The sequence below is a fragment of the Heliconius melpomene genome, chromosome 20, assembly GCF_056956725.1.
Source record: "Heliconius melpomene rosina isolate 202511_hmr_F chromosome 20, ASM5695672v1, whole genome shotgun sequence".
Taxonomy (NCBI): Eukaryota; Metazoa; Arthropoda; class Insecta; order Lepidoptera; family Nymphalidae; genus Heliconius; species Heliconius melpomene.
Genome location: NC_140408.1, coordinates 6,197,297 through 6,214,274, shown reverse-complemented (window position 1 = coordinate 6,214,274; position 16,978 = coordinate 6,197,297). Strand labels below are relative to the sequence as shown.

General features: G+C 33.8%; 1 protein-coding gene and 1 long non-coding RNA gene across 10 annotated transcripts in view; one reads left to right on the top strand and one right to left on the bottom strand.

Moving 5' to 3' along the window:
• Window positions 1–5: 5 nt before the first annotated feature.
• The window catches only part of LOC146527741 (phosphatase and actin regulator 2), a 36,512-nt gene continuing 19,539 nt past the window's right edge, over window positions 6–16,978 (bottom strand). For 6 of the 9 annotated variants that reach the window (XM_085204194.1, XM_085204200.1, XM_085204202.1 and 3 more), the window contains 9 exons: window positions 10,166–10,273; window positions 9,733–9,927; window positions 9,131–9,344; window positions 7,947–7,979; window positions 6,778–6,966; window positions 4,972–5,099; window positions 4,750–4,889; window positions 4,225–4,361; window positions 6–3,012 (listed from right to left, as the gene is read on the bottom strand). In XM_085204194.1, the coding sequence (XP_085060320.1) occupies window positions 2,997–3,012; window positions 4,225–4,361; window positions 4,750–4,889; window positions 4,972–5,099; window positions 6,778–6,966; window positions 7,947–7,979; window positions 9,131–9,344; window positions 9,733–9,927; window positions 10,166–10,273 (1,160 nt within the window). In that variant the 3' untranslated portion in view covers window positions 6–2,996. The remainder of the gene's footprint in view (window positions 3,013–4,224; window positions 4,362–4,749; window positions 4,890–4,971; window positions 5,100–6,777; window positions 6,967–7,946; window positions 7,980–9,130; window positions 9,345–9,732; window positions 9,928–10,165; window positions 10,274–16,978) is intronic. The other 3 variants (XM_085204195.1, XM_085204196.1, XM_085204197.1) reach the window with 3 other exon arrangements.
• Window positions 6,875–9,025, top strand: LOC146527743 (uncharacterized). Its single transcript, XR_014879147.1, has 2 exons — window positions 6,875–7,014; window positions 7,798–9,025. It is a non-coding gene; the product is annotated as an uncharacterized LOC146527743 (long non-coding RNA).

Below are 16,978 nucleotides of genomic sequence, written 5' to 3'. Positions count from 1 at the left end.
CCATAGAGTATAAAACTTAATGTATAATCGTAGTATTTACAAACTTATGTTATATAAAACAAATATTTGTATGGCTATTAATATATACTTACTATTACAACATGTCATTTAATCATTTACATAGTTTTCAAATGAAAAGCAACAATGAACCGATTATAGCGATTGAACTAATAGCACTAAAAAGATACGTGTGATATAAATGGAAAAAAAGAGATTCCATAATTTACATCGTACTTAAATTATGTACAGATATAATAAAAGAACGTCTATCGATATAATTGAGTTATAATTTTTTTTTTAATTTTTCAAATAACATGGCGATTTTTTTCGCGTATAATAACTTTTATATGCTAAACAACGCATGTCTTAAGATAATTTTGCTCAGTGACACGACAAAAATTCTCTCTAGCTAGAAGTACCATTTCCCACTGTACAATGAATTTGGTTAAAGTAAAGTAGAAATAGCTTATTCATCCGTATAGATAACATACAAAATACAACGCTACCGTGAACTACAAATTTACAGAAGGAATTCTGTTGCTTCAAGAACAGCACCATTTCACATCTTCATAGTCATAGAAAATTTATACAAATGAAAATTTAGTGTACTTAAATAATTATAAAAAATACTACAACGTAAAAAGTCTTATCACATTTTATGGTAATTAAGTATGTACACGCGGAGTGTCGTCGGATGAGCTCCATGCTACCTATTCTCGGTCAGTAGGTACAGTTCGCACTAACTAACATACATACCTCGACGAATGGCAAACCATCAAGCTAGCTAAAAATTTCAGTTGAGCTTCGATCTTTGGAAATCTGAACGCCTTATGATTACGATATCGATAAACATCTACATTTTACCTAAGTATATAACTTTAATTGCGTTATAACAAAATTGATTATAGAAAAATAAGTCGTCATTTTGGCTTCCACTTTATCCTAAAATGGAATGGTCTCACGAGTAGCCGTCGCGCGCAGCCCCACAAACGACGTATCGACAGCAATTGTGATTGTTACTTAATTATTTATTGTTTTATAAATGTTGTGATTGAAAAAATACGTTGCCATTTTATATATTATACAATATATCCAACAAAATATACATCTAAGAGAATGAGCAATTCAAATTAATTTAATTTATAAGAAAGTTCAAATACACTATAAGTAATGGCACCACTCGCGGTTCCGAGTAGACAATGTCGATTAGACAAAATACATAATTGTATTTTATTTATATATTAATTTTACGACCAAATTTTTAATAAAAAGAACCACATGACAACATAATTGAAGGACAATCTCAGCACTATTATTGCTCTATATTATATATTAATTGATAAATAGAAATACAAACAATAAATAAACAAGATATAATTATCACATATATAAAATGTAGTAATCTCGAATAATTTACAGTAATAATGAAATAGCTACTTAAGTTATAAATTATCCTTTATGGATAGTTCGTTTAATTTTGAATCTTATACTACCCTAGGCTAGAGCGACACGAGTTAACAAGTTGTTCCCGCCGAGGTTGCTCGTTCCATACTGGCTGGACGTGGCCTTTTGTAACGAAGTTGAAATTGATTGGACCTTTCAATGGCTAATTATTTATATTTTAGTAGAAATTTAATGGCAACATTTTATAAAAGCTATATTTTTTTATATTTGATATTAAATATTTACCGTTGAACGGTCCAATCAATATATTTGTATTTTTTTTATTTTGAGATATTTTAACAATAACAGGAATTTTATACTTTACGATCACTCGGTATCTCCCTGTACTGTACTAATGGTAAAAATCAAATTTAGAATTGAATATTAACTAAATTTTATTATATTTTTTATTTTATTTCATTTATAACCAGTAACAAAAGTATTTTTTTAACTTAAAAATATAATGGATTACATTTAAAGTAATTTAAAAAAAATTAAAAACAAATTCCGTACAAATTAATATTATCTATGATACATCTTTAACATTCTTGTTAAAAAATTATTTATTATTCTGGTAAGGTTTAATACAAGCATTACAAAGGTGAATTGTGATAATACAATTACTATATTTAATTATACATAGCTGGTGGAGTTATAGTTCTATATATAAAATTAATTTAATAAAAAGAAAAAACAATAAACATTTTAAATAAATTCAAATGAAATTAAAAATATAAAAATTCTATTAGATACCGATTAACTACGAATTTTTCAAGAAAGATATCAATCAATAGGTAGGGTTAAAATATTATTTTTGCAACTTCTAATTCATTATAGAATGCAATAGAATAAATATACCGCAATCTCTAATACATGTTTTTGAAACGATGAAAATCTGTGGCAGTATCTCCGAGGAAAGCGAAGAGTTCAGTGAACAGTATTAAAAACTCGCTATACAACTACCCAAAAGATCAACGATTATATTAATTTAATATTAAGCAAAAGAAGCTCGTTTTAACCCTATATAACCGCTACGTACTCAAATAATAAAATTTAACTTGTGACCATAAACAACTATTACAAATAAATACGTTCAAAAATCCCATCTAGCTTAACGACTACTAAATGAAAGGAGAACGAAAAGAGAATCACAAGTTTTTTTATCATAACAGGGACAGGGACGACCCTGTCGCATCGCAACTAATTTAAAAGTGTAATGTCCACCGCGACAAACTAATTATTATCACTAACCTTTCTCGAAGGTCAATAAAAAGAATGTACGGGTATGCTTAAGTTACATCAACTAAATATAAATGTTACTATTACTATAGTATTATTACGCGAGCGGGGGGACGAGTCAGTCGACCGACGCGACGGCGGCAGTGTGGGCTTCGAATACACACACGGCCGCTGTATTTTCTTGTAATTATTGCATACGAATCTTCCGAAGGTGGGAAGTAGTCAATATTAATAAAGTATAATACATTTAAATCACAGGTGCGCGGGCGCGGGAGTCTGTTCGCGCTCTTTTTTCCGGGGCTAAGGCACAGCCGTCATGGTCTATGGAACCTGCAAAAATAAATGCTTATTAAAAAAACAAATATCATAAATATTGCAAGTTATAGAGATAACTAATATTAAGCTTCATGTTATTCCGGCAGATAGCGCGGTAGACGAAGGAACCTAATACTTGAGACACTACTTTACGCCTAATTTCCGAGATATTGCTTGTTGAGTGGTGAAACTCGAAACTGCACTTTTTTACCAGAACGGGAAATCGAAAATAATTTAAACATCCCTCGAATGGCAATCGAAATCACAATTAACTAGATAACAATCAGAGGCTATCCCACTGCGCCACGACTGCCACACACACAGTTAACGTCCACGTTTAGGATACAAAATAAACTCTTCATTTGTTACTCGAGTCTACACATATTGAGAGGCATGTATAATTATTTAAAAATATATTTTTTAGTTATAAAGGTAATCTTCATTCTTAATAAATGGCTCAAAACTGATTTTAGTAAGAAGATTGTAAGTGAGAATTTTATTTATATATTGTTTTTTAATTGCAAACGTCACTATTATATTCGATCATTAATTTAATTATTAATAATAATTATAAGTACTTGGTTCCTACTCGGTACAGCTTTAATCATCTTTTGGCAAATGATATGAATGCAACCTTCGTTAGCAAGATCAGATATGTTTGGCAACAAATACATGCCAGAATTCTAACTAAATGCTAATAATTAGGTTATATTGAGTAATTACGAATCACCAGAAACAATTTATGTTTAGTAAAAGTAACTAATTACATAATAATTGCTTCTGTATGCTAGGTTATGCTCCAAAAAATTTTAAACTCAATATGACGAAATAAAAAAACTTAGAGCAGGCAGTTGTGCGAATATGAACGCGAAGGTGGGTTCGATTTCCATTCAGGGGAGTGAAATATTTAATATTTTCAGTTTTCTCGCTCTGGTAATGAGGCAAATCACAGGTGCGCGCAAGCGTCAGTGACGCAATGTCTCAGGAATTCGGCGAATTCGGAAAGAACACTCCGTACATACCCATTCAAGAGAAATTGGGTAAAGTTGAGTTATGTAAAATGTTCCGCCTAATTTTCGAGGAACTCAACGCCGCCCTTTGTCTTGTTACCAGAGCAATAAAAGATTTTTTTTAAATTTCCGAGTGGAAATTGCACCCTTAACCATCTTGTTGGCTCTCAGCCAGCCGCAGATCTTATTATTAATCATATAGAATTTAAGGATATACCTAGTGAGGTGCTTGCTCTCCTCGTGCACCGCCATCTCGGAGCTCTTGAACTCGTTGAGTTCGCGGCGTATGGCGGCCTTGTCGCGCGGCGTCAGCCTCGTCCACGGCTTGTCCGCGCGGCGGTCGTAATCGTGCGCCTGCAATGTGCCACGTTAAATTAATAAAAAACCGGTCAAGTGCGAGGCAGGCCCACCGAAGGTTCTTTAACAATTGTATTGCTGTAGGTTAACGAGAACAACATAAAATGAAAGTATAAAGGTTTTTTTTTCTCTGGGGCGAAACTTAACGCGACATTTGTTCTTATCAAACGCAACTCCTATTACTTTCGGGACATTGCGTGTTGAGTGGCGGAAATCACGCCATACTTCGCTTTCTTACACGAGCGACACAAAAATAATTCAATGCCCCGAATCGAATCCATAACCGTCGCTTTTACATCCTCAGATCCACGCAAATCAATATATGATAAGAATAAAAAAAGGAAAAACAAAAAGTAATCATTTTAAATATGGAATGGCTGTGTACCTGTGTCACTTCAATATAGTCACTGAATCGTATAATTTTCTTCTCCTTCAGTTCATCAACTGTAGGTCGGAAGCTAAGTTTGCGTAGCAAATACCGTTTCTTCTCCTCCTTTTGTTTTTTCTCTTCAGCAGGCGACTGACCTACAAATGTAACAATTTGCATAATTAGATAATTCATTTTCGAAATTTATAATTTTATATTTATTGAAACTGTTAAGCTTACTTTTGAGTATATTCCTTTCAACGAGCTCCTCCGCCGTAGGGCGCATGGACAAGCGGCGTATGAGCCGAGCACCTATCGCCTCCCACGACTCTTGCCTCTCGTGCTCACTCTGCACTACCAGTATATTCCTATAACAAAACCAAACACTTAATATTCACTATTTATATTTAAACATTAAAATAATTCTCGTAATTATACTAACGCAATTTTCAATCTACACCGTGACAAAAGAGTATTAATAAAATACAATCGCTTCACTTGTCCACGCGTACTGGCGAACGGAGGACAGCATAGAATTTGCCAAACCTTGTTCGATGCCGTAAGCATGTTTACAATGTCCGATTAACATAAACTCTTGGCTTATTCCCAATAGACATAATCTAGTCTAGATTAATTAATTAACTGTGGTCGTTCGTTTATTGGTCTTTGCATTTATCTATGGTAAAAGTAACTTCCATCTTGCTATAGCATCACTACGTTACATTTAATAAGTAGAATAATAATACACATTAATGTCACTGCCAAGAATTTTATTATCACATAAATAGGAAGAAAATGAGTCCGAGAGAGTGAGTGTGCTAACGAAAATAAAACTCCCAGGCGTTTGTATGACCAAGCGATAATACTCTCTCATACGCGGCTATTATAGGACTGAGAGGTTGTGTGTTGTATAACAATACAGAGTTCGATTATCATAAATGAGACTAATTCAAAGAATTAATTTATCTCGATGCCGTTTGTGAAGGGGAACAGCGGGACTATTAAACATTCAAACATTATAACATATGAATATATAGGCACTTTATAACTACAATATCTTACACGTATCTATATATGAATATTACTTACATAAATATTCAAATTGTGAGTTTACTTAAAATGAAGGAATAAAAAGATATTTATAAATATACATAATAATAAGGTAAATAAGTTCTGGTGATTTAATTAAATAAATGTAATATTTTTTAGTAGACGCTTATTAATTTCTATTTGATTATTTTTTACGCAAATAAAATATTTTAATATTTTGTTAATATAATTCGTAATAAAATCTCGTTTTATTCTTCGCGAAAGGAGTATAAATTAGCACACATACAGTAGCTATGAATTTAGTACATAATATATTATATTTATGTTGTATTAGAATGAATATGGCGCAAGACATGACCGAGTTCCTACAACTACGTACATACATAACTAACATGTTTCAAAGAAGCGATCCTCGCATTCGGCATGGTTGTGAGGAAAGTGCTCTACCATGTCTAAAGCCTGTCAAATATGTTACGAAACACATTTGCATTCACATAGTTCGAAGATGAGCAGGTCGTTTAAATTACGCATTTAATACTATTTGTTTGTTCTACTATTCTAGAGAGCACGCGTGCCAGAATTGGCTCATTGCCGGATGTGTGATTATATCGGCAAACTTTCAAGGTACTTCCTACTATTTACTACGTTCCCAAGTGCAAATCACATTGCTATTTGGTTTTTGGTTACAACATTTTTTTAGTTACTGTCGTAATATCTAATATCATTAGGACGACATCAAAATATTAATATAATTAAATATTTAAACCTTAAAAATATCTTCGATTGTAAATGCGATGGTTGTGGGTTCGATTCCCACTCGGGAGAAAGAAATGTTTAATATTTTTATTTCCTCGCTCTAGTAACGACATGAGGTAAACATGGGGAACGGAAATGTCTTTAAATAGGGAACGAAATGTCGTAACATTAGCTTCCCAGGATACCTCTGCCTACCCTGCTATGTTCGGAAGCTAAAATAAAACATTATGAATATCAGACCTGTTGATGAGTTCCTGTCGATCGGGGCGCAGCGCCAGCTTGATGTTGAGGCTTTCCTTGCGCGCCAGCTTGGCAGCGACACGCTCCGACTCGCTCGCGTAGTCTTCGCGGTACTCGCCCGCGCCCTCCCACGGTCGCGCGTTCTCCTTATTCTCCATCGCGTTGCCCACGCGCACCGGCCGGCTGCTGCTGGACAACCACAACGCGGGTTACATCTTTACTGCTTCCTTCTACATGGTATTAAATGTGTTGTGTCTAATGTTATATACTATTCTTATGTAAGTGGTATGTAAGTGTCGCAAAAACCGTACAAACGTGCTACAACCCATTTATTGTCTCAGATTTGTTAGGGATCCTCAAAGTAGAACGTAGTCGTCAACCTTAAGTCAACAAGTTGTGGCCGCATTAACATTAGATATTCTGGACTTATGCGCATTGTTCATTCAGATTTATTAAAAAATAAGGCAAGATCTTAGAATCAAATCTGCGCAGCCGTCCACAGTTAAATCTAGGGCCGACACAACTTGTTGGCCGTATTGTACATTGCCACGTACATATTTCTATTTTGCATTAATATAAGTGTACTTTTTATATATATTATTATATTATATGATACATACTCAGTACATTACTCGCGAAGCACACACCGAAACATCAAAAATAAATATATTAATCTCTACTACAAAGTGCATAAATTACGACACTTACATATTTCACACAGGTATACGAGTCGCAGATATCCGGTAGATTACTACAGATATGCCACCGCTACATACTCGTATATACATAATAAGTATGCATGCAGCACAGACAACAAGTAATAGAACAATAGCGTAAAACAGCCAAGTATACCTACGAAACATTTATCATTCAGTACACGATTTCGAGTTATGTGGCTTACGAATCGATAAATAATTAGACACAAACGGTAGTGGGTCTCATGGATGGTGGTGTTGGAGTATGCGTGACTTTGTATTAGTGTATCGTGTTACTAATGCTTATATTTATTTATTGGTGTAGTGGTGGTGTTCAGGGTGTAAGCTGGAGATGTGAAGACAAATGAGAGTCGGAAGCGTGCGATGCACGATGCATGAGCGGAGGCAAGCGGACCGTCGGGAGGTCTGTGAGACGTGGCTCGACAACATCGATATAACGAGAGGGTTCGTTACCATATGCGGATCCTCGGCTTGGGCGGCGGCCGCCTGCTCGCCGCATGATGAAAACAAACGAATAAAAAATACATTTTTCGCGTAAACCAATTTGACAAGTTTATTGTAATATATATTTAAGACATTTGCAATTTGTACTACATTTTGTGAAATATTATGTGTAACCGCATGCATGTCCGTCCACGCAAACGTATAGCTATTGCTTCTTTTGTTAGAATTGCTAATAAGGCTAATAAATGAATATTCGTATAAGTGTAAACATTTTACGCGATTAGTAAACGTACATTTTAAAAAAACTATAACTTTGCAATACTATGTAACATAGAAAAGTATTATTTTAATTGTTTTAGTTTCTTATGTTAATTAAAATACAATATAATAGATGGATTCAAACAAAAAAATTGTAGATTTGTTTTATTTAATTGTTGAGACATGTATAATTTAATAACATTTACTTATGTACCTTTAATCACATCAACTGAATAATACTCTTATTGTAATAATAAAATATAAACTAATGTTAATAAAATATATTTCAGATAACAGAACTTACTCTCAAAGGTCAAAAAGTAATTGAATAAAGTGGCATTAATTAGCTATATGTAAAATTAATTAATTGTTCCCCATAAACTAATACTACGTTTTTATAATCTATCACTGTAATAATATAGCCTTATAATATTACAATGATATATTATAATTTATAGTCTAAGGCGACCTATCTGACTATCTGGAATAAAAATATTTAAATAGTTTAAAAAGTAGCCTGTAAATATGATATTAGAATTGATTTTGAAATAATAATAAAAATTTAGATTTATTTCCAAAATTACAAAGCATTTTGATTATATTTGATTTATTTTTTTATAATAATTACCAACAGTAATACAATAAACAGGCTAATAATTTAACAAAAATAAAATATAATCGTACATGTTATAGGAATATCTAGTGTGGGTACCATTAGATGTAACAAAAATTGCTAATAAACATCTTTTTATTAAGAAATATTTGTTTTAAAAAAACTTCGCCTCTTCGAAACCTTTATGAGAAGCGGGTTCGAGTCCCACTAGGAACAATTTTTTAAACATTTTCTATAATATTTCCTATCCTTAGTAAGCATAGTATATCACTTGTAAAAATGGCAACATATTTTTTCAAAAAGTTTAATTTTTTATACTGACTTGAAGCTCGCGTGGTGGTGATCCTGGCGCGGCGCGAGTGGCGTGGTGAGCGGCGTGGCGGAAGGCGAAGCAGCGGGCGCGGGCCGCTTCTTGAGTGCCGACTTCAGCGGCACGGCGTTAAACAGCGGCTCCTTGGGCGGGATCTCCTCCACGCGCGATGTGTCGCTCACACCCGCGTCCGCCTCGTCCTCGTCCTGGGAGTCCTCGTCCTCGGCTACCGGGCCACAGAATAATTAGTTACTTTAGTATTGCGTCTGACTGAAAACGTAACTAAAACGTAAAGTAAACACGCTCTGGTAAGAAGACGCGAGTTTTTGAGTTGTTCGAATTCCAACACTTAACAAGCAATATCCCGAAAATGGGACGGAGTGTTTTTTATACACCCTGCAGAAGCCCTATTCTGGAGTGAAGCTGCTTATAAGTTATGAAAAAACCTACATATCAAATTTCATTCCTCAGTGACTACTAGTTTTGACTATCCGTTGTCTGTCAGGCATTCAATAACGTAAAAGTTTTATATATAGGTACCTATACATACATAGATTAATTCACTAATGCATATCAATCTGTACAATAAAGTAAAGTAAGTCTTGAGTACTTACAATCGGAGAGAGTACTTGTCAGTGGATGAGAATGGTGGTGTCTCGTGGGACTCGGAGAGCTGAACATGGGAGGCGGAGGGATGGGGCCGATCTCTGACAGCGCTATAGGAGGCTCCGGCAATTCTGATAGCATGAACTGCTCGTGCGCGCTGACGTCGCCCTCGCTGCCACCACCCATGCCCCCACCGTAATTCACTGCAAACATTTATAAGATTAACACTTCTTAATATCTAGTTCATATGTACAATTTGGAAGTAGGTGATACAATTAATTAATATATAATAAAACAATAAAATAATACATTTTTTAAGGAATTTTAAATCAATTAAATAATACTATTTACTAATAGTTATTCTGTATACATTGCTTATTATGAGTAATGCGACAGATGTTTTTCCTTAAAAGGTAGATAATGATGGTATTTGTGACTCACCATCTCCTTGATAGCATATCCGCCTCGGGAGTTTGCCAGCAGTTAATGAATTTGGTCTCTCTGGCCTCACCAACTCGCCACCATTTTCCAATTTATCTTTCTTTGGTTCTGAAAATAATTGAAAAATGAAGTAGGTAAATAACATGTTTTTTAAAAAAAGTAAATGTTTGCATTTATATTGCACTATGCAATACTAAATCATTTTATAATTTAGTATTGGTAATGACATCCGTGAATAGTAATATTTATAATAATTATTATTAATGAATTTTCATGATTACAACAACATAAGATTAATGTCTAATGTCTAAATCAGTATTTTATAGGAGGACAGTGGTGTCGTAAAGGAATTCAACACACCAGACTTGTACAATGTCAATAGATCTAAAAATAGGTGATAGTCGAGTCGAGTCGGCCCACGGCACGCGACACTCATTCATTGCGGCACTGGCTCCGTTCGACCTTCATCACATGGCACTGTTTATTATTAACGCATCCTGTCTTCTTCCTTCATCATCATCTGGTAAAAACCAGACAATATACTCACCTAAACAACCGTAAAAATTATACGATCAAAGTAATCAAATTACTGAATTGTATTAAGCGATTCCATTTAATGGCGAGCGTTAAATGAGCAAGGACGTAAACCTGCATGTTGTTGTCGTACGTAACAACAATTATTATAATTTAAAAAAAAACAGACTTTTAGCACTAAACTATGCAATCTTAACATTTCTATTATTTTCTCACGGAGGGCATTGTTACACCTGGAATAAAATTAACCCAGGACCACACGAGAAACATCAGCTTTCAACTACCTCCTCCTTTAACAGAAGTCACTTAAAAAAAAATGAGACACCTAGTTATTACTAAATATATAGTCATATCCCAGAATTAATTACAATATAAAACATAATTAAAACTAAATGGCGCATAATGAAAAACCAATATTAAATAATAGTGACTATAAAATAAACGAAGTTAAACAAAATAGTATACCTTTTAGTTTTAGAATGAATTGATATTTATTGTAAGTAGCAGCAACACTGACTCAACAGGCAAAGGAATGAGGTGCGCAAGTACATTTTGGATATGGAGGATTCAACGACGATCGATGCGCTCGCCCTTGGCCGAGGCCCTCGCCCGGAGGATGGATATCGTTGCGGCGGTTATGTAAGTGACTAACTTTGTCTTTCTTACTCATAGATCGTCATACTATTAGGCTCTATAATTTAAAATTATTTGAATAATGCGTATTTATATATTATTAACGATAGCATTTACTTTTATAGTAAACGCATAGAAACTTGAACGCAGCGGGATTTGAAACTTTAAAAATGTTAAAAAGCTAATATTGATTGTTTAAAGAGAATATTATTTTAATTAATGAAATGCGTAGTATTCTTCTCAAACAACAAATACTTAAAATAAATAATATGTCCTTAATAATAATAAAAAAACTGATGATGTAACTATTGAAATATGCCAATGGCATGAGTGATAGCTTGAGAGTAAACGATAATAGAAACATACAATGTCAAGAGTACATACTACGCAGAGAAAACGCGTGGACGACGTGCCATCGTGTTTCTCGTCATGATGCGTAACACACACGTACGTACATATATATATATATGGATATATACGTGTCTACTTGTACTGTAATATACAAGGTGGAGTACAAACTGGTTAAAAATAATTTCAACGGTACAAAGCCTAAGTATATAGATGTCAACTACATATACAATTTACATATTAATTACAAAAATTACAAATTATCCAAAATTTCTATGAGATTATATGTAACAAAAGTGTACCTCGTCGCTCTCTGTGCATGGAAGATATGCTAAAGAAACGATTATTATCGGGGGAATCTATCAATGGGATTGAACCCAAATCAATTATTTTTAAAATGTTTGTCTTTTTGTTTGTTTATCTGCGGGTTTGAGAACGCATATTTCAGAAACTAATATTTAACATAAAATATTTTGTTCGAATAACTTGCTACAAAATAACTATTTATTGAATTAACCGATATTTTATTTTTTAGTGTATGGATATTGTTTTTAAGATCACGATGTTAATAGATTACGAAAGTAATTCATATAATTAAATAATAATGAACTACAGGCGACCGAAGACGCGAGCTTGTCTTTAGAGTTATTAATAAAAACAATATTTGGTATTTGTAAGTAGTAAATTAAGTAAATTAATTTAAAACGTTTACCCGTATACATTAATATTAAATTCTCAAAATCAAAGGGTTAAAGGAGATTTATTAGATTATTTTACATATTTTATAACACAAAGGCACTTTTACTGAAAAGAACTTATGATTGTATATAAAAATAAAAATGTGAACACAATTATTAATTACGACTTAGACAGAATTAGGTCAACAATCACTCACTGTATAATTTGTGTGGCAAAAACATTTGCGAGTGACGAAATGCATATGGGCGGTGAATGAAACATATGATAATATTTTTATACATAAATAAGTTTAAACGTTGCATGAAATCTATATTACTACTTTTAAAAAGAACTATATATATATAATTTAACATAATATTACGTTAACACATTTGAAATTATATGGACCACATTGAGTTATTCACTTGGGTGTTGGTTTAACAATAAAAAACAAATGGGATCTAATAAATGTGTATAAATGGCTTGAAATGTTAAAAGCTATGTATGTCCGTTACCGTGCACCTGCACGCCCATTGTCGCAACAAGTAATAGCTCTACGTTGTAAAGTTTCAACAAATGAATAGCCAATGTCAATGCACATACAAATTTGTCAATTTTTTTGTTATTTCAATAAAGAATAAATATATTTTAGAGAGTTACGAATGTAGAGTAAACAATAGAGAAATGGATAGCACAAAAGGAAGAAACGGATAGCACGGGCGGGACCATCCGCGGTGGGTCAAGGGCGCTCCGCGGCCGCTACCGCCAACCTTCTCACCATCATAAGCTTTGCATTCTTTGAATTATAGCCTTTAGCTACGGCACGCCTTTTGTTTCGAACAAAGATGCCTTTATGTAATGATTAAAACGCTGAACTATTTAAAACATTTTTCATTATTTTCATTTCATTTTCGTTATATAAATACTGAGATTTCAACATTTCAAAAAATATTGTTTCGAGAGCAACGATGACGAGCATATTTCTATCGCTATCTATTCGTTTATTATCTGGCTTGGCATGTTTGAATGTCACTCTAGAGATGCAATTAAAATGTCGTAGTACTAACCATACATGATATAGAAGGCTTAACTCACGAACATGCCTCAAATAGCTGTACGAGGCCACGGCACGTCGCCATAGTCATAATATATTTATTGGCATTGAGAGGCAACCCTAATTAATAAATCTTTAATCGTAAATTAGAATCTTAACGTTATCAGTGTTAATACTTCTTTGTTAGTGATATAATTTTTATTATTAGCGGCAATATTTGTTATATTTTCTTTAGAATTGTTAATAATTTCTACAACATTAACATTAAACTTTCTATCGTCATATAATATCGTGTTATTGCTTTTTATAATAAAACATTATGTTACATACGAAATGACACTGCGGTATTTAATTACGTAGGCTGAGAAGCTTGCCGCACCTCACATTATACTCACATTGCTTATTTTAATGTTCTGTATATTTCGAACATTTCGGTATGATATGTACATATTATGTTGATAATAATTATTACAAATAGTATATATTTTACTAATATTGTTTCCTTTTTTATATCTAATGTATAGTATAATTGCCTTTGTTATTTCATGTTCAACGTAAGTTCGACCGCTCACAAGCATTTTGATAAAAATATATATCTAATAATTTTTATGTAACATACGTTTTCAATAATAAAAAAAAAAAAGTATTAACAAATATAATAAAAGTAAAAAAGTGTTAACAGAAAGTATTAATAATAAATTATATTTAAAATGAAATGTGAATTTCATGCGCTTTAATATAACTTTATCTGATAATAAAAAGTTTTCCAATACATATAAAACTGTAGTTAGCCTGAGATTTCAATTAGGATCGACTATATAGAACGTGCAGTTAACTTAAGAAGTTTCTAAAGAATGAGATGCAACATGACGGTCTGGCTGGCATGCACTGGCGTGGTGGGTGATGTACCATTGGAACGCGCGAAGAGCGTAAGGTTAGAGGAGTGTCTGGGCACGGGGGACTTGCGGCGCACATAGTAGTGGTCGTGGCGCTGGGGCGGCGGCGGCGGCACGAAGGGCGGCGGCGGCGGCAGGCGCGAGGGCCTGCGCCGGGCGCCGCCCGCGAAGGCGTCCATGGCGGCGAGCGTCCCGACGTCGCTCATGCTCGCGGCGCGCTCGCGGCTGGAAGACTGCGGACTGATCGTTACCCCCGGCCGCCCGCCCCGCTCCGCCGAGTCGGCTCCGCGCGCGCTCTTCGATCGCCGCCCGCCCTCCGCACTCTGGCCGACCGCCCACACGCTGCCTCGCTTTGTTTTCAATTTTTAATTTAACGCCATTCATCCCGCGACGATGTTACGTGGAACGAGAAACTACCACCATTATGGTTTGCCAAGTTCGATGACCCGCAATAAGTATTGCATGTTGGTACAACGACATGCACTACCACATAATAAAATATGTCAATCACAAAGTTGTCTTACTCTCACACATTCTAACTGATCAAAGGAAAATATCTTTCTAATCCACAATATTTTAAATTTCGTTTTTTTTAAATATATTGGTGATTAGAATTACGCTACTATATTTTTATAACTAAAAGTTTTTTTTAAATTCATGTCATTACCCCTGTTCAAGTTTATTTTGTTATATTTGTACTATAAGCAGAGACTATCGTTTATATCTATCGTTTATATAAGATGTACGATAAACTTAAAAGTTACACTTCTATGAAATAACATCAAGATTAAATCAAGATATTATTTATTTTAATATTAAGTTATTACATATTATATGAATTTTGCCTCTAGTTGAAAATTTACATGACTTGTTTAAAATTTTATTTACATTTTTTCCAAGTGTCTTATTTAAGTTCTTTAAAATATTTGTGATTGGAAATTACATAAGATTATTTAATTTCTAAACAGTTAAGGATAGCAGGGTTGTCCTATGAAATAATGTTATCGGATCCGAACACGTGTATATTTTTAAACATATTGCTTGGCAATTGGATTTATTTTATTATTCTAAGATATATCTTAGAATAATAAAATAAAAATAGATAAATTAAATTATCTCAATATGCCTAATAGCTATAACGTAAACAAAAAGAATAATATATTTTTCTATACATATATTATTCTTCTTGTTTACCTCAATTGGCTAAATAATAAAAGTAACTATTATTTAAGCTTTAAGGTTCACCAACACCTATACCTGTAATGTTCATAAATGGCAATTCAGAAATAGGTATGGAAGTTCAACTGCGTCAAACTCCTACGCGTCAATATATTTCCTCTATATGCAGTGAGCGCTCTGACGTCAGCGGGATATGGTCAAGTGCAATAATTATTATTGTAATTAAATAAATTCTTCTTCATGATCTTATTAATTTTAACGATATAATAACTATACAGCGCAAACATGTTACTATGTTTATTTTCTTCACATTGTATCCAGCACATAGCAGCGTAGGTAGAAGGAACCTGGGAACCTAGTGTTAGGACACACTGTTCTCATTAAGTCACTTTCGTTCCCCACTATCCGCTGATTTTAGAGGTATTCCGTTTACGTAGCAAAACTCAACGCCGCGCTTAACCTCGTAACCAAAGCGAGGAAATTAAAATATTAAATATTTCACTTCCTCGACTTGCCTCCCGGGTTTAATTTTTATTTATTTCCTAACTAGAAAAAAATATTAAAACTAAGAACAAAAATTTTGGACGCAACCAATTTCTACGCGTGTCTAATTAAGCTACCTTGACATTTACTACCTACTTGCTGTTGTGGAATTCATATAGGTACTCGTATGCTTAATAATAATAACAATTATGTTTTATGCTAAAGTACCAAAGAAAATCTATAAAGTTTACACATTCTATCTTCTTCATCGGTCATTTTATAGTCAGTTGCAATTTATGTATAAACAATATTCATTGTAAAAAGTTATTCAAATTTTACTTTATTTCATAAGATTAAAACGTTTTAGGGATGTTATAAAACATTTGAAGCCAGTTGTGGCGTAAGGGCACAAGCGTGCTACTGTAAACGCGACAGGTTGTAGGTTCGATTCCCACTCGAGAAAATAAAATGTTTGATACTTTCATTTCTTCGCTCTGATGTCGCGGCAAAGCGCGGCGTTGTGTTCCGCCACTCAACACGCAATACCTCCAGAATTCGGTAGAAAATGGTTAACCCTAAGCTCCCTCTGCCTACGCTGCTACACGCAAGATAAAGCATGAAGCTGAGAAAAAATTTAATTACATAATTTTAAAGTTCATTTAAATTCTTACGAGCATTATACTGACATACCAAATATACCAAACATCTAAACTTATTAAAAAAAAAAACAAAAACTATAAAAAAAAAGATTTACCTCTTACTGCAGCGAGTGTACACGTGATTTAAGAGAGTGGAGCAAATACAACAATAGCAAAACAGAAAGTCTCAGATATGATCCATTACTTTTATGTGAAAGCGTTTTGTTGAAATCATTTAAACGCTGCGTGACGATTCGCTTTGTGCATAACTTTGTCGCTGGAACAATAGCTAAGTTTTGGTGGAACGTTTATTTATTCCTTTTATTTCTCCGAATAGATGCATTTATTAATATGCACGGGGAAAGGTGTA